Raw genomic sequence first — 19,867 nt, 5'->3', positions numbered from 1 at the left:
TATCCAGCACAAGTAAGAGACAGGAGCCATTCTGAAATAAAACAAAGTAACTAAGATTTAAAAGAAAAATGTTAACTGCACCTCCCCTATGTGAAAACATGGCTGGTGAGGTCTGCAGACATCATGGGACAAGTTGGTATTGAAAGATAAGTACAGAAATGCACATAGAAATGTACCATTGTTACATGTGAAATTGTTTACGTTACTTCTGATCCTTCTCTTTGTAGTCCACTGATATTCAGTTCTAAGAGGGAACCCTGATGTGTGCAAAGAATACCAGTTTTATGATTTATTAATGCCCCAGCAAGAGGAGCACATGGGCTTTCCCCCAGAAATGCTGCCATTATTTTTTTTTGTTTCTGTGCAAAATTGCTTTAGCTTTGCATCACACAGATATGTGCATGTGTATTTTTATGTTCATATACATGTATGACTATCTAAAGATATTCCTGTAAAAAATATTAATCAAATCTCAGTGCAAATTTGATTTTTTAGTTGTTTCCCAGAAGGGAATCATTTCAATGTACTTGAGCACTTTCTCTACAGCAATTTCAGATTCTGTTAAGTACAAACTTGATCTCTAGATAATTAAATTCAATGCACCTGTTGAAGTGTGACAGATGTAAAGTTCTTTTCATGGCCAAAGCAGGACAGATTTTCTCCCTTACTGAAGAAATTTAATGACCAGATGTAAAATACAAGAATTTTCCTAAAAAGCCTCAACTGAAATAGACTTTTTTTTTAAAGAAATCTCCTGCAGGCTGTTGTTCCTGAGATCAGCTCAGAGAAGCAGCACTGTGTCAAAGCAATTTCAATTTTCTTCCTTGGCACTCCAGCATTCAGAGTGTGTGTGTAGCATTAAGTGGCAACCTTCAGTACACTGGCACATGAGCACTGCATTGCTGAGACAAGGAAAAGCTTAGGATATTTCAGCCAAATTCCCTGCTTTGCCAGCAGCTGGGGCAGTAATGGAAGGCAGCCAGGAGCAGTTAACTGCTGCCAGAGCCACACTGTTCCCCAAGGCCAGGAGGACCTGCAGAAGCCCAGGAAGCAGGTACTGAAACCAAATACGCTTCCCTCTCCAGACAAAAAGAATGGCAGAGGATTGTAACTCATATCCAGCAAGGTCAAACTGCTGCCTATGAACAATCTCACAGATAATTCAGGTTAAAACAACTCCAGTACCTGCACCTTTCTGGAGAGTCTTCTCTATCTTTCCTTCGGAACTTGCTGATGGTGTCATCGATCGTGCTGCCGATCTTGTCACTGAGCTCCCCTAACTTATCACTGAAAGGAAAAGTTGACTTTTTATCCCATTCTTCATCCCATTTGGACTTGGGCTCAGGATCATATCTTTCACCTGGTAAGACAAACACAAGAACTATTAAAGGTACCAAAAAAAAAAGCCTGTGGTCTTTGTGGAATCCCTCTCAAGCTCTCCTGCCCTACACACATGAGCTGTACAAGTTCACAGAGTGAACTGAAAGCTCCCTCAGTGCTGAATCAACTCTATTACAGCAAGGCACAGCATGGAATGCCCATCATTAAGTGGCAGGAATGAAGACTCAAAGACTTTGTTTATGGCAATGACACAAGCTCAATGCACAGCACATCAGGATGCTGCTGGGCTCTGCTGAGAAGCACCAGAGGCACAAGCAGCCCTGGCTGCAGAGGCAGCTGAGGAGGAAGGGCACAGGGCACTTCTGGAACAGCCCCTTAGTGCAGGATACTCCACTCCTGGCTGAGCTGTGTGATCACTGGGGGTTTTATACACTGACAGTAATACACAAAAACACAGTAATACACAAAAACACAGTACCAAGATACTGAAAGAATGTACATAATAACTTCATTTTCCACACTTGGCAATTAAAAAAAGTTTTAAAATTTTCCAAAAGAGATGAAGAAAGAAAAGGCAGTAAAGCAACTCAATCTTTCAGGAGGCACTGAATATCCTGAACATGTTTCCTGAGCATTATCATCAAGAAATCAAAAGCTTTTTCTTCTAATTCAGTGCTCCAGATCTCCATACTGGTATTCTGGATTACAAACAGATGCCAGTTTTACTTGAAATAAGCACAATCCCATAAAGGATGTCTAAAATACTGAAGTATTGTTTATTTATACACACACAGCCAACTTGAGTTTAATTCAAATAAAAACCCCATCATTTCAACAAAGACTTGACTAGGAGAAACACTGCACACTTTAATTTGTATTGTGATCTTGTATCAGATCTTCTGCTCAAAATACAGGTGTATACAGTAAACCAAACTACCTCAGTTTCTACACTACATTTGTAGTCAAACATTTTATATTCTGGGCTATCATAAACATGAAACAAGCCATTTTTTGCACACCTTTTAAAAATGTGAAACAAGAGCAATTTATTTTTTACTTAGGCAGAGTAAAGTTGAATAGTAGAAAGGAAGGACAGTGATTCAAGTTACATACAAATGATATTGCAGCTCATGTGATGTTCAAAATGTATTCAATTAAGCCATTTTAATAAAAAGAAAATGATAATTCCAGCAATGCAAGGTGCAAAATTTTAATTATACCTGTCTGATAACTTCATACCCTATAGGGTGTATTTTCTTAGTAAAGACACAGGTGCAAGTCTCCAATGATATTTGTTTAGATCCATTAAACTTTTCTAGTAGAGGACCTGCTACAAATCCATGAGATACTCAGTGAGATCTTTATCACTGGAAAAGGAGACACTGCTCAAAATGTACTGCTGTTAAATTTTGCAGGAGAATAAAATGGCCTTATTTCAGTTATGTCAGGCTCTCAAGCATTTTAATGCAGATTGCCTTATAGGGGCTTTCCTATGCAATACAAATTTTAAAATTAAAAAAAAAAAGACACCAACAAGGAGCTGAGTATTTTCAGGACAAAAAAATAAAAAAATTGTAATACAAGCATTTTGTACGTAAAGAACTAGAATATTTTTGATTAGAAATCTCACCTGGGAAAGGGTTTGTTTTGTGCTGCTAGAAATACTTTTTTTTTAATCTTTACTCAACAAATGAGGAATAATTAAAAACCCTTTACCACAAAAATTAAATACAAGACAATGAAATAAGTACTTTAAATTAAAAAACCTGACTGATACCTAAAGAGCACATAGAGAAATGATTCTACCCAGCCTACAAGGATAGATCACGACTCAGCACAGAGAAGTCATAGACAAGCTCAGTGAAAGAACAGAGGGACATGTACTCAAAGTACAAATACAGTGACTCATAAGTATTTCCTAAAAAGAGAACCACCACAATTCCAAGCAGGTAGCAAAAGCCTAAAGGAATAAAACGAGAAATATCCTGCCTTGGAAATTTTCAACTACTCTGCATATGAGGAAAAGTGAGAATGGAGAAACAACCTGTGAAAAACAGGAGGGATCAAATCTAAGTGGAAGGATCACAGAGAAGAAGAGTAAAAATGCCAGAAAGTATCAGACACGAACAGGGGAAGCTTAAGCCTGCACAGCTACTACTGAGCTCTTAGAGCAAATCCTTCTCTCAAAGAAATCACCAATTCTAGCAACCCAGAGCCTTGTACCACTGGGACTTTGTACTCATCCCTTACTAAAAGCAGCCAAGGATTTACTCAGGCCAAAGAAAACACAGACTGGCAGCTGGATCATGGATGGCATGCTGGGATACATCAGATGGAAGCCCCAGTGCAAGCTCAGATCCTCGCTACACACTGTGGCAGGGACTGGAGCAATGAGAAACGTACTTGGTGCCCATATTTGAAGTCAGAACAGATCCCAGGAAACGCAAAAAATCCACAGATGTATTTCAAGGGTCCAAAGAGTATTATTTGGGAAAGCAAAAGTGGATTGCCAGTCCTTGCCCAAGGCAGCCCAGTACTCACTGTATCTGAACCCTCCGACGCTGTCCGAGGACACCCCAATGTATTTGTCTTTGTTCTTCTTTGCTTTCTTCCTCTCTTCCCGAAGCCGATCGTCGTCTTGAGCAAACTCAACCATTTCTTTCACCTTCTGGCGGATGTTTATCCCCTGGTCTTTGCCATTCTCATCTGTGCAGGTAATGCAGGACAGAGATGACGAATGGAAGATGGGAGGAAAAAAGGAAAATAATAAGTAAGAGGCAGAAATACTCAACATGAAATTGATAAAAAAATTTGTATCATAAACACAGCGGTCAAAGATTTAGTGACTACTGTATGAGGTCCACTGCATCTGTTTAAAAGGGACCAATTAACACAAAATTTAGATAAATGAGTTTGCACTGAATGGTGTACTTAAATATAGGAGAGATTAACAAAGACCGAGACAGAACTCGTATTCTACACTTGAACAATTTTAACCCCTCAAAACATCACCCATTTCCTCAGTCTTTTTAGCACAGTTTTTACAAGTTTCATTGCAAGAACTCAGTCTCGTGGCAGAACTGATTTTTTGAAAAATTGCTTTCAGTTGGGAAGTACTATGAGCTAAATGTGCTCCTTTCCAGCCTTTTTCACATTCAAAACACACACTGGCCTTGCTGCCTTTGCACTGTAAATATTATTTGGTGGGAGGAAAAAACCCCAGCTTCAAACAGATGTGTGTGTTTTGGAGCTCTAACCTTTTCTTCCCATATGATTAAAGCTATTCCTTTACGGACACCACAGGGGACCAGTCTCTAGTGCATATTTTAATATAAACCCCAACACTCATGTTGTGTTGGTTCTGTTGTTATTAGCCAGTCTTTTCTGCAAGTTCTTGTCTTCACTAATTAATACTCTAGGGCCCCACGTCTTGGATTCTGCACTCTTCACACAACTGGCAACAGTCACATTTTAATTAGACTGGGGAAGCTTCTAAGCTGGTTCAGGTGACTGACAACTCCAACTACTGTTTTAATTTGCTTATAAGATTTTTCTATTGCTCACCTACAAAGTGGTAATTTTCCAGGGATCGCAAATCATAAATGTGTTCTCTGGCACTTGTAACAACACGCTCTGATCCATTCCTTATGAGGTAAGCTAGGAGCAGCAAAGACTATAAAAATACAAAGCACCTTATGATTGCATGAACAAAAACTCTACCTTTTTTTTTTTTTTTGTAAAAACCCCAAACCTACCCCCCTCCCCAAATTAGTAAATAATAACTTTCCCTTTTTAAATAAATGCTTATTATATGGGTCCCATGGAAAAAAAAAAATTCTCACATGAATCTTCTGCTCTTTAGACTATCACAACTGTATTTTTAAAACTTTAGCTTGCTACTACTAAATCACAAGTAGTTACCTTTATCAGCTACTGCTTGTTTTAAGATAAAGCAGTTGCAAGTCAGGAGAAAAAGTTAACCTGTGAAATGAAGCACTTTCTTTTGCCTCTTTTGTTCAAAATTTTCCAATGGCTTTCACTGAAAGGTAACTCGTACAGGAATTTAAGAAGTCTTCTGCAGGATTCAATGGATATATAAAACTGCATTTCAGGACAATTTTAGACAAGTGACAAAACAAATGAAGTTTAAATAATACTTTAATTTCAGTTCTTTATGTTGAGGATTTGTATCTAGAAAGAAATAAGGCACTCTCTCTGAAGTAATGCCTTTATCAGTTAAAACTATAATTTTATCTCAACCAATCCAAACCTGATAAGCAAATCCAAGAAGTCTTTATAACATTAAGTATCTATGTGTGATAGCATTAAATATTAATTTCTATTGTACTTCAGGGAAAACAATTACTATGACTACAAAACATCAAGCACCTGTGAAAAGCACAAACCATGCTTTAGAATTAATTGTGTCTTGCTACAATCCTGGCATCAAGAAAAACAAAATATAACCTAGTCTAATACATCAGTTCTAAAAAAGGAGGTTATATTTGCATAATTCAGTGAACACTGAACACCACTTTAAGTGCAGCACAACACAATCTCAAGCAAAAAGTTTCTGTACCAAAGACAAGAAAAATGCAAATGACTCTGATCTTTTCCAAAATACAATTAGGACACAAAACTGTCATGCAAGATCTGCAAGGAAATTTGGCCCACTCAAACATAAACTACAATTTTAAAGCACTACAAATTGGCAAAAAATTAAGATGAGTTTGCATTTTATTTCAGGTATTCCTGAATTCCTTACAAAAATCTTTTATTGATAGCACAGTAACTTAACATCTTCTCATGGAACTCTGTAGTAACTCCTTTGAGTAGATTCAAACTGAGTGCTACTCTAATACCTGAATAGCAGCAAAATGGAATTGCTCTGTTGTGTTCATTAAGCAACATCTTAACGTGCTTCTAAAACCAGAAATTCTGTGGGTTTTTTCATATACAGCACTTGAAAATCACCTTTGACTTCACCAACAGAATTATAAAACAGATAGGGACGAAATTCTAGGTTGTTAAAGGAGAAAGTGCTGTAGGATTATCTAAGAACTCTACCAGGACACTGCATGAGCACCAAGCCTTGATCCTTACACACCTTATAAACTCTTCTCCAGTTCTTTTTGTTGTCTTTCAGCATCCGAGTCCACAGCATGTTCATGAGCTCTGGAAACTGCTCGTACATAAACGTAGCCCTAAAGAATGGAACAAAAGCAGCACAGAAATGTCATTTTCCCGGGTTTGCCATAAGAGCTTGTTCAGACTCAGGGCTGGCAGTAGATGGCAGAAGTGATCTAAGCCCAGGATGACATTAAAACAGAAAAAGCTGCCCCTGTTTTAACTCCTAGATCAGTCATTTACATCCCAGAACTACAAAAGAATAATTCTAAAAATCTGAAGCAGTAAAATAACCCTCACTAATTTGTAATGAAAATAATGCTGAATATGAATACCCTAATAACCACTGCAAGTACTCAAACATGCAACTTCCAAACTGATTTTAACACAAAAAAAAAAAGCTCAAGGAAGAATTCAACGTGTTTTGCTGTTTTTGGAAAAGTTACAAGAAAATGTTGTGAAAATAAATACTCCAAAAAAAGTCAGCTATATTGAAAGAATTCTGAGGATACATAAGTGAAAACTCAAGAATTTAAAAAATACCTGGGCTTCATTTTTTGTTTGACAGCTTTCAATACATTCTATGATTATGCATTAAAAAACTTAAGACTTTATTGACAGCAACTTTTCAGCATTATCAGTCTGAATACCATAGAATTGATTTAGCATCAAATTTCACATTCTTATATAAAATGTACCTTTCTTTTCTTCATCACTGAGTCAAATTATCACTTACTTGGCAATCTCTCCCATGAGTTGCCCTGAAGGTCCCCATGGATCATCATTGGTTGCTTCTCGAACCTTAGACTCTATTTCTGAATAATTCATAACCACATTGGTGCTGCAAAGGAAAAAAAAAATTCACACACATGAAGATTAGCATCAAAACTGAGAAACACATGAAAACTTAATAATGACACTAGTGCAGATCTCACTTAATGAGATACCTCTACAGAGTGGGAAAGAAAACAGCTTTAGTGCACAAGTTACCCTGAGGACACTATACACCACATTTAAGTTATCTTTAAGAAGGTTTTACTATTCTATTAGTCTTCAAGAATACAGATGAGAAACTGGGGATTACATTACAGCTGGATTCAGTCCAGTAAAAATGGCTTTGGGTCAAATTATAATGCAAACCAAACCACCAGAGCCAAAGCTGATGGCTTCTGCAGCTAGGTATGGTTTGCTTATAGGTTTGTAATGGTACAGAGTTATTTGCAAGAGGCCTTCTAACTCAATTGCAGGCAATTTTTTTGTAATGATGTTACAAGAGAAAATCAAGAACATCAGTACCAAACAGGTGTTAGTAAAAAGCAAACAAATAAAAAAATCACATGGAAGACTAAAGTAAAGGAGATGAGATTCACTGGAAAGTCTGTTGCCTAGCTTCAATTTAATTAATTAAGGGAAAGCAGCAGAAGAGGAGCTGCAGAGCACTCAGTTACAATTACAGCAACGCAAACACTGAGAGGAGCTCGAGCTGTCTCTTCAAGGGGTCACAGAAAAACCTGATTTGGAATTTTTTTTTCTGTGATGTTAATATTAAAATAGTAAATATGTAATTCCTTTTAAAATTAATCTTTAAAACAGGTAACATATGAGCTCAGCAACCTCCTTTGTGCCCTTAAAAGCATCCAGATGTGTTTGATAACAGAATCACTTCCCTCATCTTTTAATGTGAGCAAACAGCCCTAAAACCTCACTCATAGTGAGAACATTTGAAAACTGCTCTGTGTTTCTGGAGCACCAGGACTCACACCAGCAATGAAATCTGGTGATCTCTGCTTTCCCTTCATACCTGGAGTGTACTGAAACAACACATTTACACCTAGCATGTCAGAAGTTTGAAAGCTTACTTAGAAGTATACTATAACTGATTCAGAAGCTAAGAAAAACCTCTGTGTCTACTTTCAACACAAACCAACCCACAATGAGAAATTAATTAAATTGCAGGAAAGATCTAATTATTTATAATGCAAGTGGAGAAAGCATTTGCTGCTTAAGAACCTCTTCTGAACCTGAAAGGAGAAAAAAAATAATCAAGATGCTCAACAGTCACCCCAACAGTTATCCCTCTGTCCATGTAGGAGTTTGCACAAAGCAGCATTCAAGCAACTCCTGCTCAATTTTATTTGGCATAAGAATAGCAAAGATCTTGGAACTGGGAGTTATAAACAGCAGAAACAAGAATGAAATCCCCTTAAGTCTGAAAGGGGACACAGAAGGTAATTGTTAAAACAGAATAAAATTTCTGGACTTAATCTTGGATTCTCAGCATGAGAATTCCTGCTGTCAGATCCTGATGTATGATTTTATTCAACTTTGTGTCTAAAGAGAGCATAAGCTACATGACTGAATAAATAATCAGCAAGCTCACAGAACCTATCTGTACTACAACAAGCATGTAAGAACACAGCATTAGTTTGGAACAACAGCAATTAAGGTTTTACAAATTCATTTATGCTGAATGCACCTCAAGCTTCTGTTTCTGGTATTTTCTTTACTGTACATACAAATGTAAACCAATCCCATCTTTATTTCCCACATGTGTGGAGAAAACATAAGCCCAAAAGCTCCAGGATTTGCAGCTTCCAGCACACTGGTTCCCTTGTCCAAAGCAAGGAAAGGCAGGGAAACTGAATGGAAAGGTTCTGCTTGTTTTTATAACCCCTCCTTCAGCATTTGTTTGAGAGACTTGATGGAGACTTGGGAGGGGGAAGCAAAAAATGAAGTATTTCCTTAATTTCTTAGAGCAAAGAATTTAAGAATGGAAAATGCTTGAAGAGATGCAAACTTAGTATACAAAAATAAATGGCAGCATTGGCTATGCAAGAGCTCAGGGCACGTGGCTAAAGCAGCAGCAGGGCTGGAAGCGGGAAACGGAAGAAAAACAAGGGAAATTAAGTAATGCCAAGAGAAAAAAGGTGCAGTTAAGCCTCTCTAAGTACAGAAACATGCTCAACTTCTAAACCCCCCCTTCAGGAAAGTTATTGTTCTCAGCAACTAGGAGAAAGCTCTTTTATAAATGCCAAGCTGAGTTCTAATGGAATGAACCATTCCAAACCAAAGCATCTTAGAGCCACATTTAATTCAGCAACAAATGTAAACTTCAAGGAGGAAAGAAAAAAACTCGCTGTTGTATAGTATGGCATCGTTCCAGGTCACTTAAAAATAACTATTTCTAAAAAGGTGGAAATACAGTTTTATTCTTCCTTTCCCATGTTTTCTATGGCCCTCATTCCCTGCCCTACCCATGATTCCTGTGACCTTTGCAGCAAAAAAATAATTTATGTCCAGATGTGAAGGGAAAAAGTGACTAGCTTGATTGCCAAGACTTCCTGTGATTGATATAAATTTAATATCCGAGGACACTTTCCGACACCAGGGGGGGCTCTCTGATTAGTTTATCCTGGGCAGCTTCCAGGGAATCGTGCTGGATCGCATGGACAGGCTGCTCTGCAAACAAACAGCCGTGCAACACTCGGGGCTGACAGAAGGGAACTTCTCAGGCAGGGCTTAAAACCCCCCTTATCTGCCAGACTACATCTGGGTTCACCCCAAATCCTTCACAGAGACCCTGCACCACTGCAATCTCATGACAAGAACATTTACAGAAACTTTTGGCAGAGACAAAGATATTAAGCAGGAAACTGTATTTTATAAGTTCTATATAAAAACAAGGGTACAGCAATAAAGGGGTTGACGTGAACATCACAAACTGTTTCATTCTTCTCTTACATTTAAGTATTAAAACAGATTAATGTCAACAGATTATTTCTACTCTACAGTACCCCTCACAAGTGATTTCAGTGTAATTTTCTTTTTTAAAAAATAAAGTTGTTTTCAAAAGCCAAGAGAGGGCACTGTCACATCTCTGTGGAACAAGCAACACAGTGACAGTCAGCAAAATACTTTTAATTTTCTTACAACTTTAAATGTTTGCATCTGCAATTTACAGCAACAGTGAACAGGTAGCTCAAGTCCAAGACTAAATTCCTCTTAAGTGGACATTGCTAATAAAGTCAGTGGGTAAAAGCTGTAAATACCTGACCATCTCCAATTGCAGCAGAAAAAAAGGGACATTTCCCCTTAAATACTTTACATGCATTTTATTAATTATCATATGCCATATACTGAAAATTAATTGTTTCACCAGATTCCCTGAAACCCTACTCTGTCCACAATTTTGTCTGCATTTTTCAAAGAATTAAATCAATTGTAAATTGATTGCTTCAGATTTTAAGTTACATTTTGAGATTTGTACATTTGAGATAAAGATATTATCTGGGTCTGGGTGTCATACCCTGCAGTGTGCTAAAAAAAAAAAAAAAAAAATAAGCAAGAGGGGGAGAGGAGAGAGATGTTAGAGGGGAGAGCAGTATTGAACATACCTCAATTGTGCAATTTGAGGTAGGAATGATGTTTAGGTGGTATCAGTGAGAACAAACAGGCAGAAAGAGGGGATAAGAAGTTCTGGACCTCCTCATATAAAACTCAGATCAGAAAATCTGTGAAGGTACAGCCAAAACACTCATCAAGTATCTGCCACTTCAACCTTTACAGATACAATAGTCTGAAGCACTTGAACTTTCAGGCATGAAGAGGATAAAAATCCTATGGGTCTGAGATTGTCCTCAGCACTTCTCTTTGAAACACGGAAATGAAAGGCAGCTAGTGGATGGCCTGCATGAAAATAAAACCTTACAGACTGCAGGAACACTTCACAGATGACACACAAAACAGAGAGACTTTAAGAGCAGCCCTGTCTTCTTCCTCCCTATCAGCAGATACCGAACAAAACCCACAATGTGGACGTAAACACACGTGACCACTAGTAAGTGATAAATGTACCTGCAGAAAACGTCTATTTGTGTTTCATTTCAACAGACTCCAATAGATGTATCTGCCTACTCTGCTCAGGGTTCTGTTTTTACACAACACATGAATCAAGCTGTTGTGCTCAGGAGGACAATATTGATGGGCATGAGGTATATTCTGCTCTCGGTAAAATATTTGTACTTCATCACTGTTGTTTTCTCCCCTCCACCACCATAAAATAGCCACAAAATAATTACTGAAAAAGAATTTGTCTTCTATTCCAGACTAAGAAAGTGTTTTTAAAACTACTTTTATGCTAGCAAAGTAAAATCATTTTACTTCCACCCAAGATGCTAATAAAAAATTAAATAAACATTCCTGAATTGAAATGTTTGTTTCAGAGTGAAGATTTTTCATTGCTCAGGACCACAAGGTGCTTTCTACAGATTCATATGCTCTAAGTCAATTATCTGTTAGGAGATTACAATCACTTATACACAACTATAACTGTACTGCTTCTAGTAATAGCTTCCAATTGGTAACATTACAATTAGTTTTGTTGTGCCTGAACTAATTATCCACATCAATCATTGCTGGTTCCACACTGAAAAAAATCCCACCCTAATTCTCTCTACACTATATACCTTGAACCAGAAACTGTGGATGTGGGGAAACAAGGCTCTGCACACAGTCAGCAACATAAATAGAAGAATAGTGTTATACAGCAAATTTTCAGATCTTCAAACATCACATAAACTCAGCATTTTGTATGAATGCTCAAATACCAGAAGTTAAGTTTATTCAACGTGCAGAAACCTTCCAACAGCATATGCACAGTTAACCTGCACTCGAAAAAATACACACCACGAGAAAAGGAGTATTTATACACCAAAGGTAATGAAAGAATAATATATATCTATCCATCCATTCAGAATGGAACTTACTTGAAAACATATTAAGGAATCAGAAAGCCTAACAGATCTTTGCCAATGTTTCTGCACAAATGTAAAAGCCTTGAATATGCCCTGGGGCGAGAGTCAGAACACTCCATTAAAAGCACGGTCAGGATTAGAGCTGTTATTGATGTGGGTGGTGTCACCGAGGACACAGACACAACTCTGGGCATCAGATCCACAGAAGATTTGTGAAATGCCAGGTCTAATCTTATGACAGCTAAAATAACCAGAAGCCACAGAGAGGGGACATTACAACAGTTTCTTTATAGTGATGATAAAGGTATTGGATTGGACAGGGTGAGCCTAATTAGAAACACTTCTCAGGCCTCTGGGAAGCTGCCCACTGTGCTGAGGGACTCGGCTGCAGGAACAAGAAACCTGGCTACACAGTTAAATTTTTTTCAACGTATAGTTCAAACCAATTACAGTATCATGTATACATGGGACTCCTATGTGCATAATATTATGCCTTTAACTATTACTCCAAGGACACCACTGGATTATGCACCTTCTGTTTTCCTTTTTTTTTAATTTTACAACTGGGAACACTAAAATACTAAAAACTGAGATAAGAAACTTTGTACGTTTTACCACCATTAACAGTTTCCAATGAGACACCACTCTGTAAATATCTACTTAAGCACTAAGTGCAGAAGAATAAAAAATTCAAGCTTTACTCACGTGTATGTACCATACATCCAGTATGAACATTAATGATATTCAAACAAACAGCAACACTAAAGAATTTTGGGATTTTTTTAAAAGAAATAAATTAGTCTATTAGAGGCAGGGTCTGGATAAACAGAGGACAAGAGAAGCTCTGTTACTGTACAGCAGAATGAAGTGTGGTGCCAAAGTCTTAAAAGAAACAAATATTTTAACCTTTTGTTATTTAATGTGCCAAAACAGACACAACATGATTTTATCTTTTCAATAAGGTGTTTAACATCACCCTTTCAATAGGCAGTCTTACATACTAATAGTTTAATCTCATTCTTTTAGTAATTTCGTTAGCAGTTTCCTTATTTTTAGAAAGTCTTCTCAGTATTTTCTGTGACTTTCACAGTGAATAAAGGCAAAGCACGCTTTAAATTTGGTCATGACAGAACAGATGTTACTGACTCTGAATCAAATCTCATCACCTCAATTGGTGAGTTAGCAAAGAAGACCATTACAGTAACAGTCCTTACATTCCACATGGACAAACCCCAGTAAAGAAACAATTTCACAGCTCTGTGCTGGTACTTCTTGGATCTAAAACTGAACGGACTGCATTATGCAACCAGAAAGGTTCTTAAGAGGCAGAAAACAGTTAAGAAAACATTAAGTTACAGCACAAGGAAAGGATTTGCTTGAACTGAATAGAGAAGAACGCATGCACATGGTTCATTTATTCACCTTTCCCATCTCCACCCAGATATCCCATCATTTCTATGGAAAGGAACCCAGGTGACAACTGCAGTGCTTTCTCTAGGGGATGGTGCATTACCAGCTGGGCAGTAGCTCCAGGTAAAACTCTGAGTGAAGCACCAGGAGCTCACACCTGGAGGCTGAGCCAGCTCCCTGCCCCTGCAGCTGCCTTTGTCTTCCAGCAGCTGATTTTCCCAACAGCTCCCTCTTGCTGAGTAGCCACAGTCACCCACTAAGAGAGCACAGGGACCACTCACATCATCCACGTGGCATGTTTTAGGAGTATTATCCAAATGCAACAGCAGCAATTTGTGTTCACATTTCCCAAAAACCAGTAGAGGGGTTGACAACTTAAAGCAAAATGATACTAATATAATGTAGAGTTGCTTCTAGACATTTGAGATTGTAGCTGTGTTTGTTTTTTAAAAGAGTGAAGGACTGAATGAACTATAAAATGAGCCAAGTGAACATTAAACATCTGGAGAAGAGACCAGGCAGGCCCAGGCAATATTTTCACAATAATCTAGAAGACCCCCACCCACAGACGTGCACATTTAAGATTAAGCCCTCAGAGAGGAGTGAACACCACCGCATCTCATCATTCAATTCGTATAAGTCATACATCTGATCTATTTTTAGTATCTAGATTAAAAGGTTTCTGCAAAGGAGGGGTGAAAATAGAGGGAAAGCATTCTGAGAATGCAAAGAAGTTACTCTGATATTAAATGACCCTTTTTTAAATTGTGGGCAGAAGTTAGTTTCAACTAACTGTGTGAGACCACACAGTAAATAAAAAAACTACACAACTTGCCTGAGTACAGGATACATCTCCCCCACTCCCAGGTGTGGGAATCTTGGCATCTATTAAACCGTTAATTAGTTTCCAGAAACACTTTTGCCAATTAAAAAAATCATTTAATACTTATCCATCTGGGCATGAAATACTTTCAACAGAGCATTTGAATAGGTGAGCTAAAAAAGAACCAATCCTGATCTGCACAGTGCCACCTCCCAAACCACCAGAGGCCAGGATATGAAGCAAGCAGCACCCCGTAACCAGGGGTAGCATCCATCAACTCCACTTGCTTCTGTGGGCATCCCTTCAGGCTCTGAGGGATTTCACATGATCACTGGTCCAAACTTGTTTTCCCAGAAACTGAAAGGATTTAATAAAAAGTAAAACAGAAAAATGCATTTCAGGACCAGATTCAAAAATGCATTTTGGGATAAGATTTCACTACCCTATGATGCTCTGTCACTTGTTATCTTAGAGAGCTCAATGTGCAGAGTGGTTCACAGACAGAGGACACCATTTATCCACCTGTTATCCCAAACAATACGATGGATATTCAGGAATCTATGCACCTAATGCTACTAACAATTATTCAGAGAAGACATTAATTGCCTTCCAAATAAAGATGGTGCTGCTCTTCCCTTCAGTGAACTCATGTATTCAATCTCAGCCAGCCTCTCTCCCCTTGCTGGGTGAAGACAAACTAACTAAAAAACATGTAACAAACTTAATGCATTTTCATTTTGCTCCTGTCAGTAATGTCACTTTTGTTATAAAACATGCAGCTTAGATTTAGAGCCTTACAGATAAAACATATGGACACCAAATAGGAAGCCAGCAGTCCACATACAACAAAGAAACAGATGGGTACCCATCTGCCAAAATGCCTGGTGAAATACCTCAGGTTACAGAGAGGTAACAGCACAACATTACTGATACCTGACCGTTTGAAGTTCTTTATTTTTCAGCCACTCCTCAGAACCTTTTCAAATATGACACCAGTCAGTTTAGTCCATGAATGCCAGGTATTATTCCAGACCTTCTATGCACGGAGCAGTCATACTCCTTCTGACCAATGATACAATCTTCATTATGTATGGTAGGATTTGAAATACGTTTTCATCTTTTCAAGTTCAGTTTCATAATTTATGTGGCAGATGTGCAAGGCAAACTGCACAGAAAGAGATAAGCCAAGAAAAACATCCTGATGGCCACAAATGAATTACAACTTGTGGGAGGAAGGAACTATAAAGCTATTTCCTGTGCCTTACAACTTCTAATCACAAAAGACTACCAAGTAAACAAAATAGCCCCAAATCCACCACACACACTGTCAAAAAGAACAGTGACTTTAAAAATTAAATTGCAGTTGGTTAGAGAACTCAGACCTCTTACTTACAGAAACCAACACTGCACCTTACTGAAGTCTTCCCTTTCAAAGTTTCCCACTCTCAGAAGTTCCCAACTGCAGAATTCTATACGTTAAATGGTTTTGTAATTGCTTGCTACAGCTGAATTATTTTTTGCAGATGTTGGGAACATGAAGCATGGGAACACAGCAGTTTTAAAGTGTATTTGTGCAAGGAACAAACAATTCCTCCCCCAGTCAATTTAAGACTGATTTCACCTCTCCTACTGCAGATTCCCTGCAATATGTCAGTGTTAATACTTTCATACTGTTACATAAAACAATCCCTTGTGGTTCACCAAACGGAGATACACGGCTGCTTTATGTACCTTAATATGTGGTAGTAACTTCTCAAACTCATCAAGAATTTTGCTATGTTGATAATATTCATTATGGGTTTGTACCACCTCTGTACAAAGTGTAGCTTCATTTAAAGTCCAGACTCATTTCTTTATTTCCCCATTTTTAATGGGAAATTTTCATTCCAAACACCCACCTTCACATTCTTCAGTTACCATCCCCTAAACTTCACCCATTATATACTATCTTCCCTTCAAATGGATATTTCTGCAGTTCCATTTTCAAAGGCTTAATAGTGTTGTCATTTTATTATACTTAAGTCAAAAAGCATTCTTTAAAAAGTAACTTATGAAAATAAATGCTACACTCCAGCAAGCAGAATTAATCAAAATATTTCCTTTTAAATTACATACTAAGAACCCCATAACAGTATTTCTACTGGTTTTCAGTATTAGTGTTGAGGTCACATTTTTAGTTGGAATTAGAGGACAATTACACCTAAAGCATTCTTGTGACAAATCTGATTAAACTTAAGCATGAAAACCAATTTCACAAACAAGTGGAGACAAAAGCTGAAATTGAGACCACACTTGACATTTTGGTGGGGCAGTTACACACTAAACAGCAACTCTGCATTTGATTAAGAAATAATGATGCTGCTACTGCCCTGTGCAGGTTTTCAGTCTCCTTGCCTCTTGTGAGCTTCCATCTGGCACATCAGATTGGAGTCACTGCTTTGCAGCTCCTATTCCTGTGGATTTAATCTCTTTCAAAGTTCAACATGCTATGGTATGGTCACACAACAGCAGCTGTATAACCCTAAAAGAAGTGGACATATGAAATTTGTGTAACCTTTTGTAAGAGCAGAACTAGAGACTGCCAGATGCATGCTGTAATCACATGACTCAATTTACTATTGCTCAATCCTCACACTTATTTTGGTACTCTGCTCCTTACACTTCAGGTTTTTTCTTCTGTAACAAAGAAGCTGCAAAAATTTTAACTTTTTTTTTTTACATTTAACTACATCTCATTATAGAATTCAGATTGCACTTGAACCTTCAAGCATCAGTGAATGCCATCACAAATTCTCAATCATGTGATTTATCTTTAATTTTTCCCTACTTGTGATTCAGTCAGGTAACACGACTCCTACTGGAAACAAAGGTTTGACCAAGTAAGACAGAGAATAAATGAAATCTACTCAGACTCACCCTTCTGTAGTATGCTTTTTATATAAATAAAATACCAGTACAAAAATGTCAATCCCAATAAACCCTGATAAACAATTATTTAGAACTAAAATTTAAATACATTATTTTGGGGGAGAGAGACTCAGGCACTTATCACCATAGGTTACACCCTCCAATCAACTGTGTTTCTGTGGGTTTCATAGCATTCACATAACTTTGAGTGTAACTTTGCCTGAAGATAAAAAGCTGGTTTCAGATGCTCATAAGCTGTGGCCTAAGAACCCCTCCAAATTAGTAAAAGTGCTATTTCCTTTCATGTATGTGCACAGAACTGAGCCCACATTTAAACCTACAGCTCAAGTATTTTAAGAAATATTCAATAGACAGAGTCTTGTAAGTACTCCCAGTCACTGAGTTTTCAGGATTAAGGCACAATATTTTAATGCTGAGAAAGAAATATTTACAAGAAAGATAAGGTCTTATCCTTCTTTCAAAACATCAAACAAAAGGCGTAGAAATTTTCAGAAGATAAAGAAGTTGTAGCTAAACTCAGCATGAGGCACCAGTGAGCTCTGAAGCTGTTTCAACTCACTCATGTACCTCACACTTCCTATTTCTGACCACAAAAAATTTGCAGTGACCTTGAGTGGAGGCAGAAGATAGTACACATGACATTCCACACCCTCCAAAAGGTTCTGTAGTGATCTCTGTATATAGGAAGTTTTCAGAACTTCACAAGACATGGCATTAGTGCTTTAAGATGATCCCCAAAAGGTACCACTGCTTTGATAAGCCTCACTCAACCTCTAAAGCTCCTGCAATTCTGTGCTCTTTGTAACCATTCACTCACTACTCAAGTGGAAGGTGTTCACCAAAACACTTCATAGCAGAGTTTTCTAACACTGTAAAGAGCTTGTAACAATTCTAAGCTCTGTAATGCAACAACTGGCCAAGGGAATCTCCTGATGCCATACATGCTTGAAGAGTATTAGCTAAATAGCTACAGGTACGAGAATTTATGTGGAAAAGCAGGAACATTGCATGGAAGTCAGTGCACCTGGGAACAGCATAGATCCAGTCAGTTCAACTAATCACAATGAATTCCAAATTATCCAAACTTTCCCTACCTAAAGAACTGTTTCAATTATTTGTCAGTTGACAGAGTCTTTGGTGAGGACAGAAGAATGAACATGCAGTTATATAGATTTTAATACTGCCAAAAACCACACACACCCTAACATTAATGGGCCATGCTTAATGATCCTTGTAGTTTCAGCTATCCCTTCATTGCAAGCTGAGTACCATTAAAACATTGCCCTAATTCCAGATTTATTACAAATTAAGCATTACTCTAAACACATGCTTGCTGTTCCACCAGGGAGGGCTAATTAAAGTTTAAACAATGCAGGCACTGAAGCTTTTAACACACAAACTGATCATTCTCTGCTGCCATATCACCGTTTTGGCACTGTGACATCCCATGCACTCCTGCACTTTGCAGTATCAATCGACTTCTGTGATCATTTTTGAGGAATGAATCTGAGTACGGGTAACTCCTGTAAGCCCACAGTAAGCACCTGACCTGATTCAGGGGCAAAGTACAGGAACATGAACATATCTGATGTCTAGAGTCCCACTCTGGGAGTGCTACCCTTGTTTTCTCCAGACCTCTCATTCCTACCAGCTCCTTTCCCTGGCCCTTCAGGCCCAAGTCAGCCAGGGTCAGACAACAGCATCCCAACTGCACATAAATCACATCACGAACACACCAAACCTTCTGTAACACGAGCTGCTCTCTATTCCCAAGACCCAGACTGCCTGTGAAGGGCTTGCAGCTTCCTCCTGTCTTTTAACTACACAGCCATGTGTGTACAGCTTCCCATTCCACCTGTGTGGTAGCCAAGTGTTACCAGCACATTACCCAGGAAAGCCTGGGACATGTAACTCATCAACACAAGCATGGTCCAAGTAGCAGGTGAAGCAGCTAAATCAGAAAATCTTCAACTGCACTTTTAACATGGCCCTGTGCCCTGGAAAATGTCCCAAGGCTGAGGTAAACTGCACTTCCGAGCAGGAGAAAGGAAGAGGAAACAACAGTTTATGCAAAATAATCAAATTGCAGGTTCATAAGAAGTTGTTTTCCTTCATTTATGCAAATATCCAGCAGTGGAATTGCTAAGAAGGAAGTATTCAGGAGGAGTGAGAAGCACTTGAGATCACTACCTTTATCCTGGCTATTATAAACTCAAGTGCATTATCACTTACTAGGCTTATTTCTAACATGACAGTAATTAATTCTACAGTTGCTATTATTTGCAAAAAACCCCAAAATGCACCACCTCAATATTTCTGGAAAATAATCAAAATAAAACCAGAAAACGAATACTGACATCACTACAGAGAAGCTGACCAGCTTCTCTTCTCAAAATTGGTTCCTTTCAGTCTTGTTTGCTAGACTGAATTATTCCATGAAGAGCTACAGTGGCTGCTGCACTCAACAGCTCAAATGCACCTGCAG

The 19,867-nt window shown here is 38.1% G+C and overlaps 1 protein-coding gene across 1 annotated transcript in view; it reads right to left on the bottom strand.

The window, feature by feature from the left end:
• Nucleotides 1–19,867, bottom strand: part of CLINT1 (clathrin interactor 1) — a 45,826-nt gene that overhangs the window by 13,663 nt on the left and 12,296 nt on the right. The window contains exons 2-6 of the mRNA XM_015641996.3: nt 7,205–7,309; nt 6,449–6,545; nt 4,906–5,014; nt 3,883–4,047; nt 1,186–1,360 (exon numbers count right to left, since the gene is read on the bottom strand). Of these exons, the coding sequence (XP_015497482.1) occupies nt 1,186–1,360; nt 3,883–4,047; nt 4,906–5,014; nt 6,449–6,545; nt 7,205–7,309 (651 nt within the window). The remainder of the gene's footprint in view (nt 1–1,185; nt 1,361–3,882; nt 4,048–4,905; nt 5,015–6,448; nt 6,546–7,204; nt 7,310–19,867) is intronic.

This window comes from Parus major, chromosome 13 (genome assembly GCF_001522545.3).
Source record: "Parus major isolate Abel chromosome 13, Parus_major1.1, whole genome shotgun sequence".
NCBI classification, from domain to species: Eukaryota; Metazoa; Chordata; class Aves; order Passeriformes; family Paridae; genus Parus; species Parus major.
Note: the sequence above shows the minus strand (reverse complement) of the source record. Positions and strands in the feature narration are given on the sequence as shown.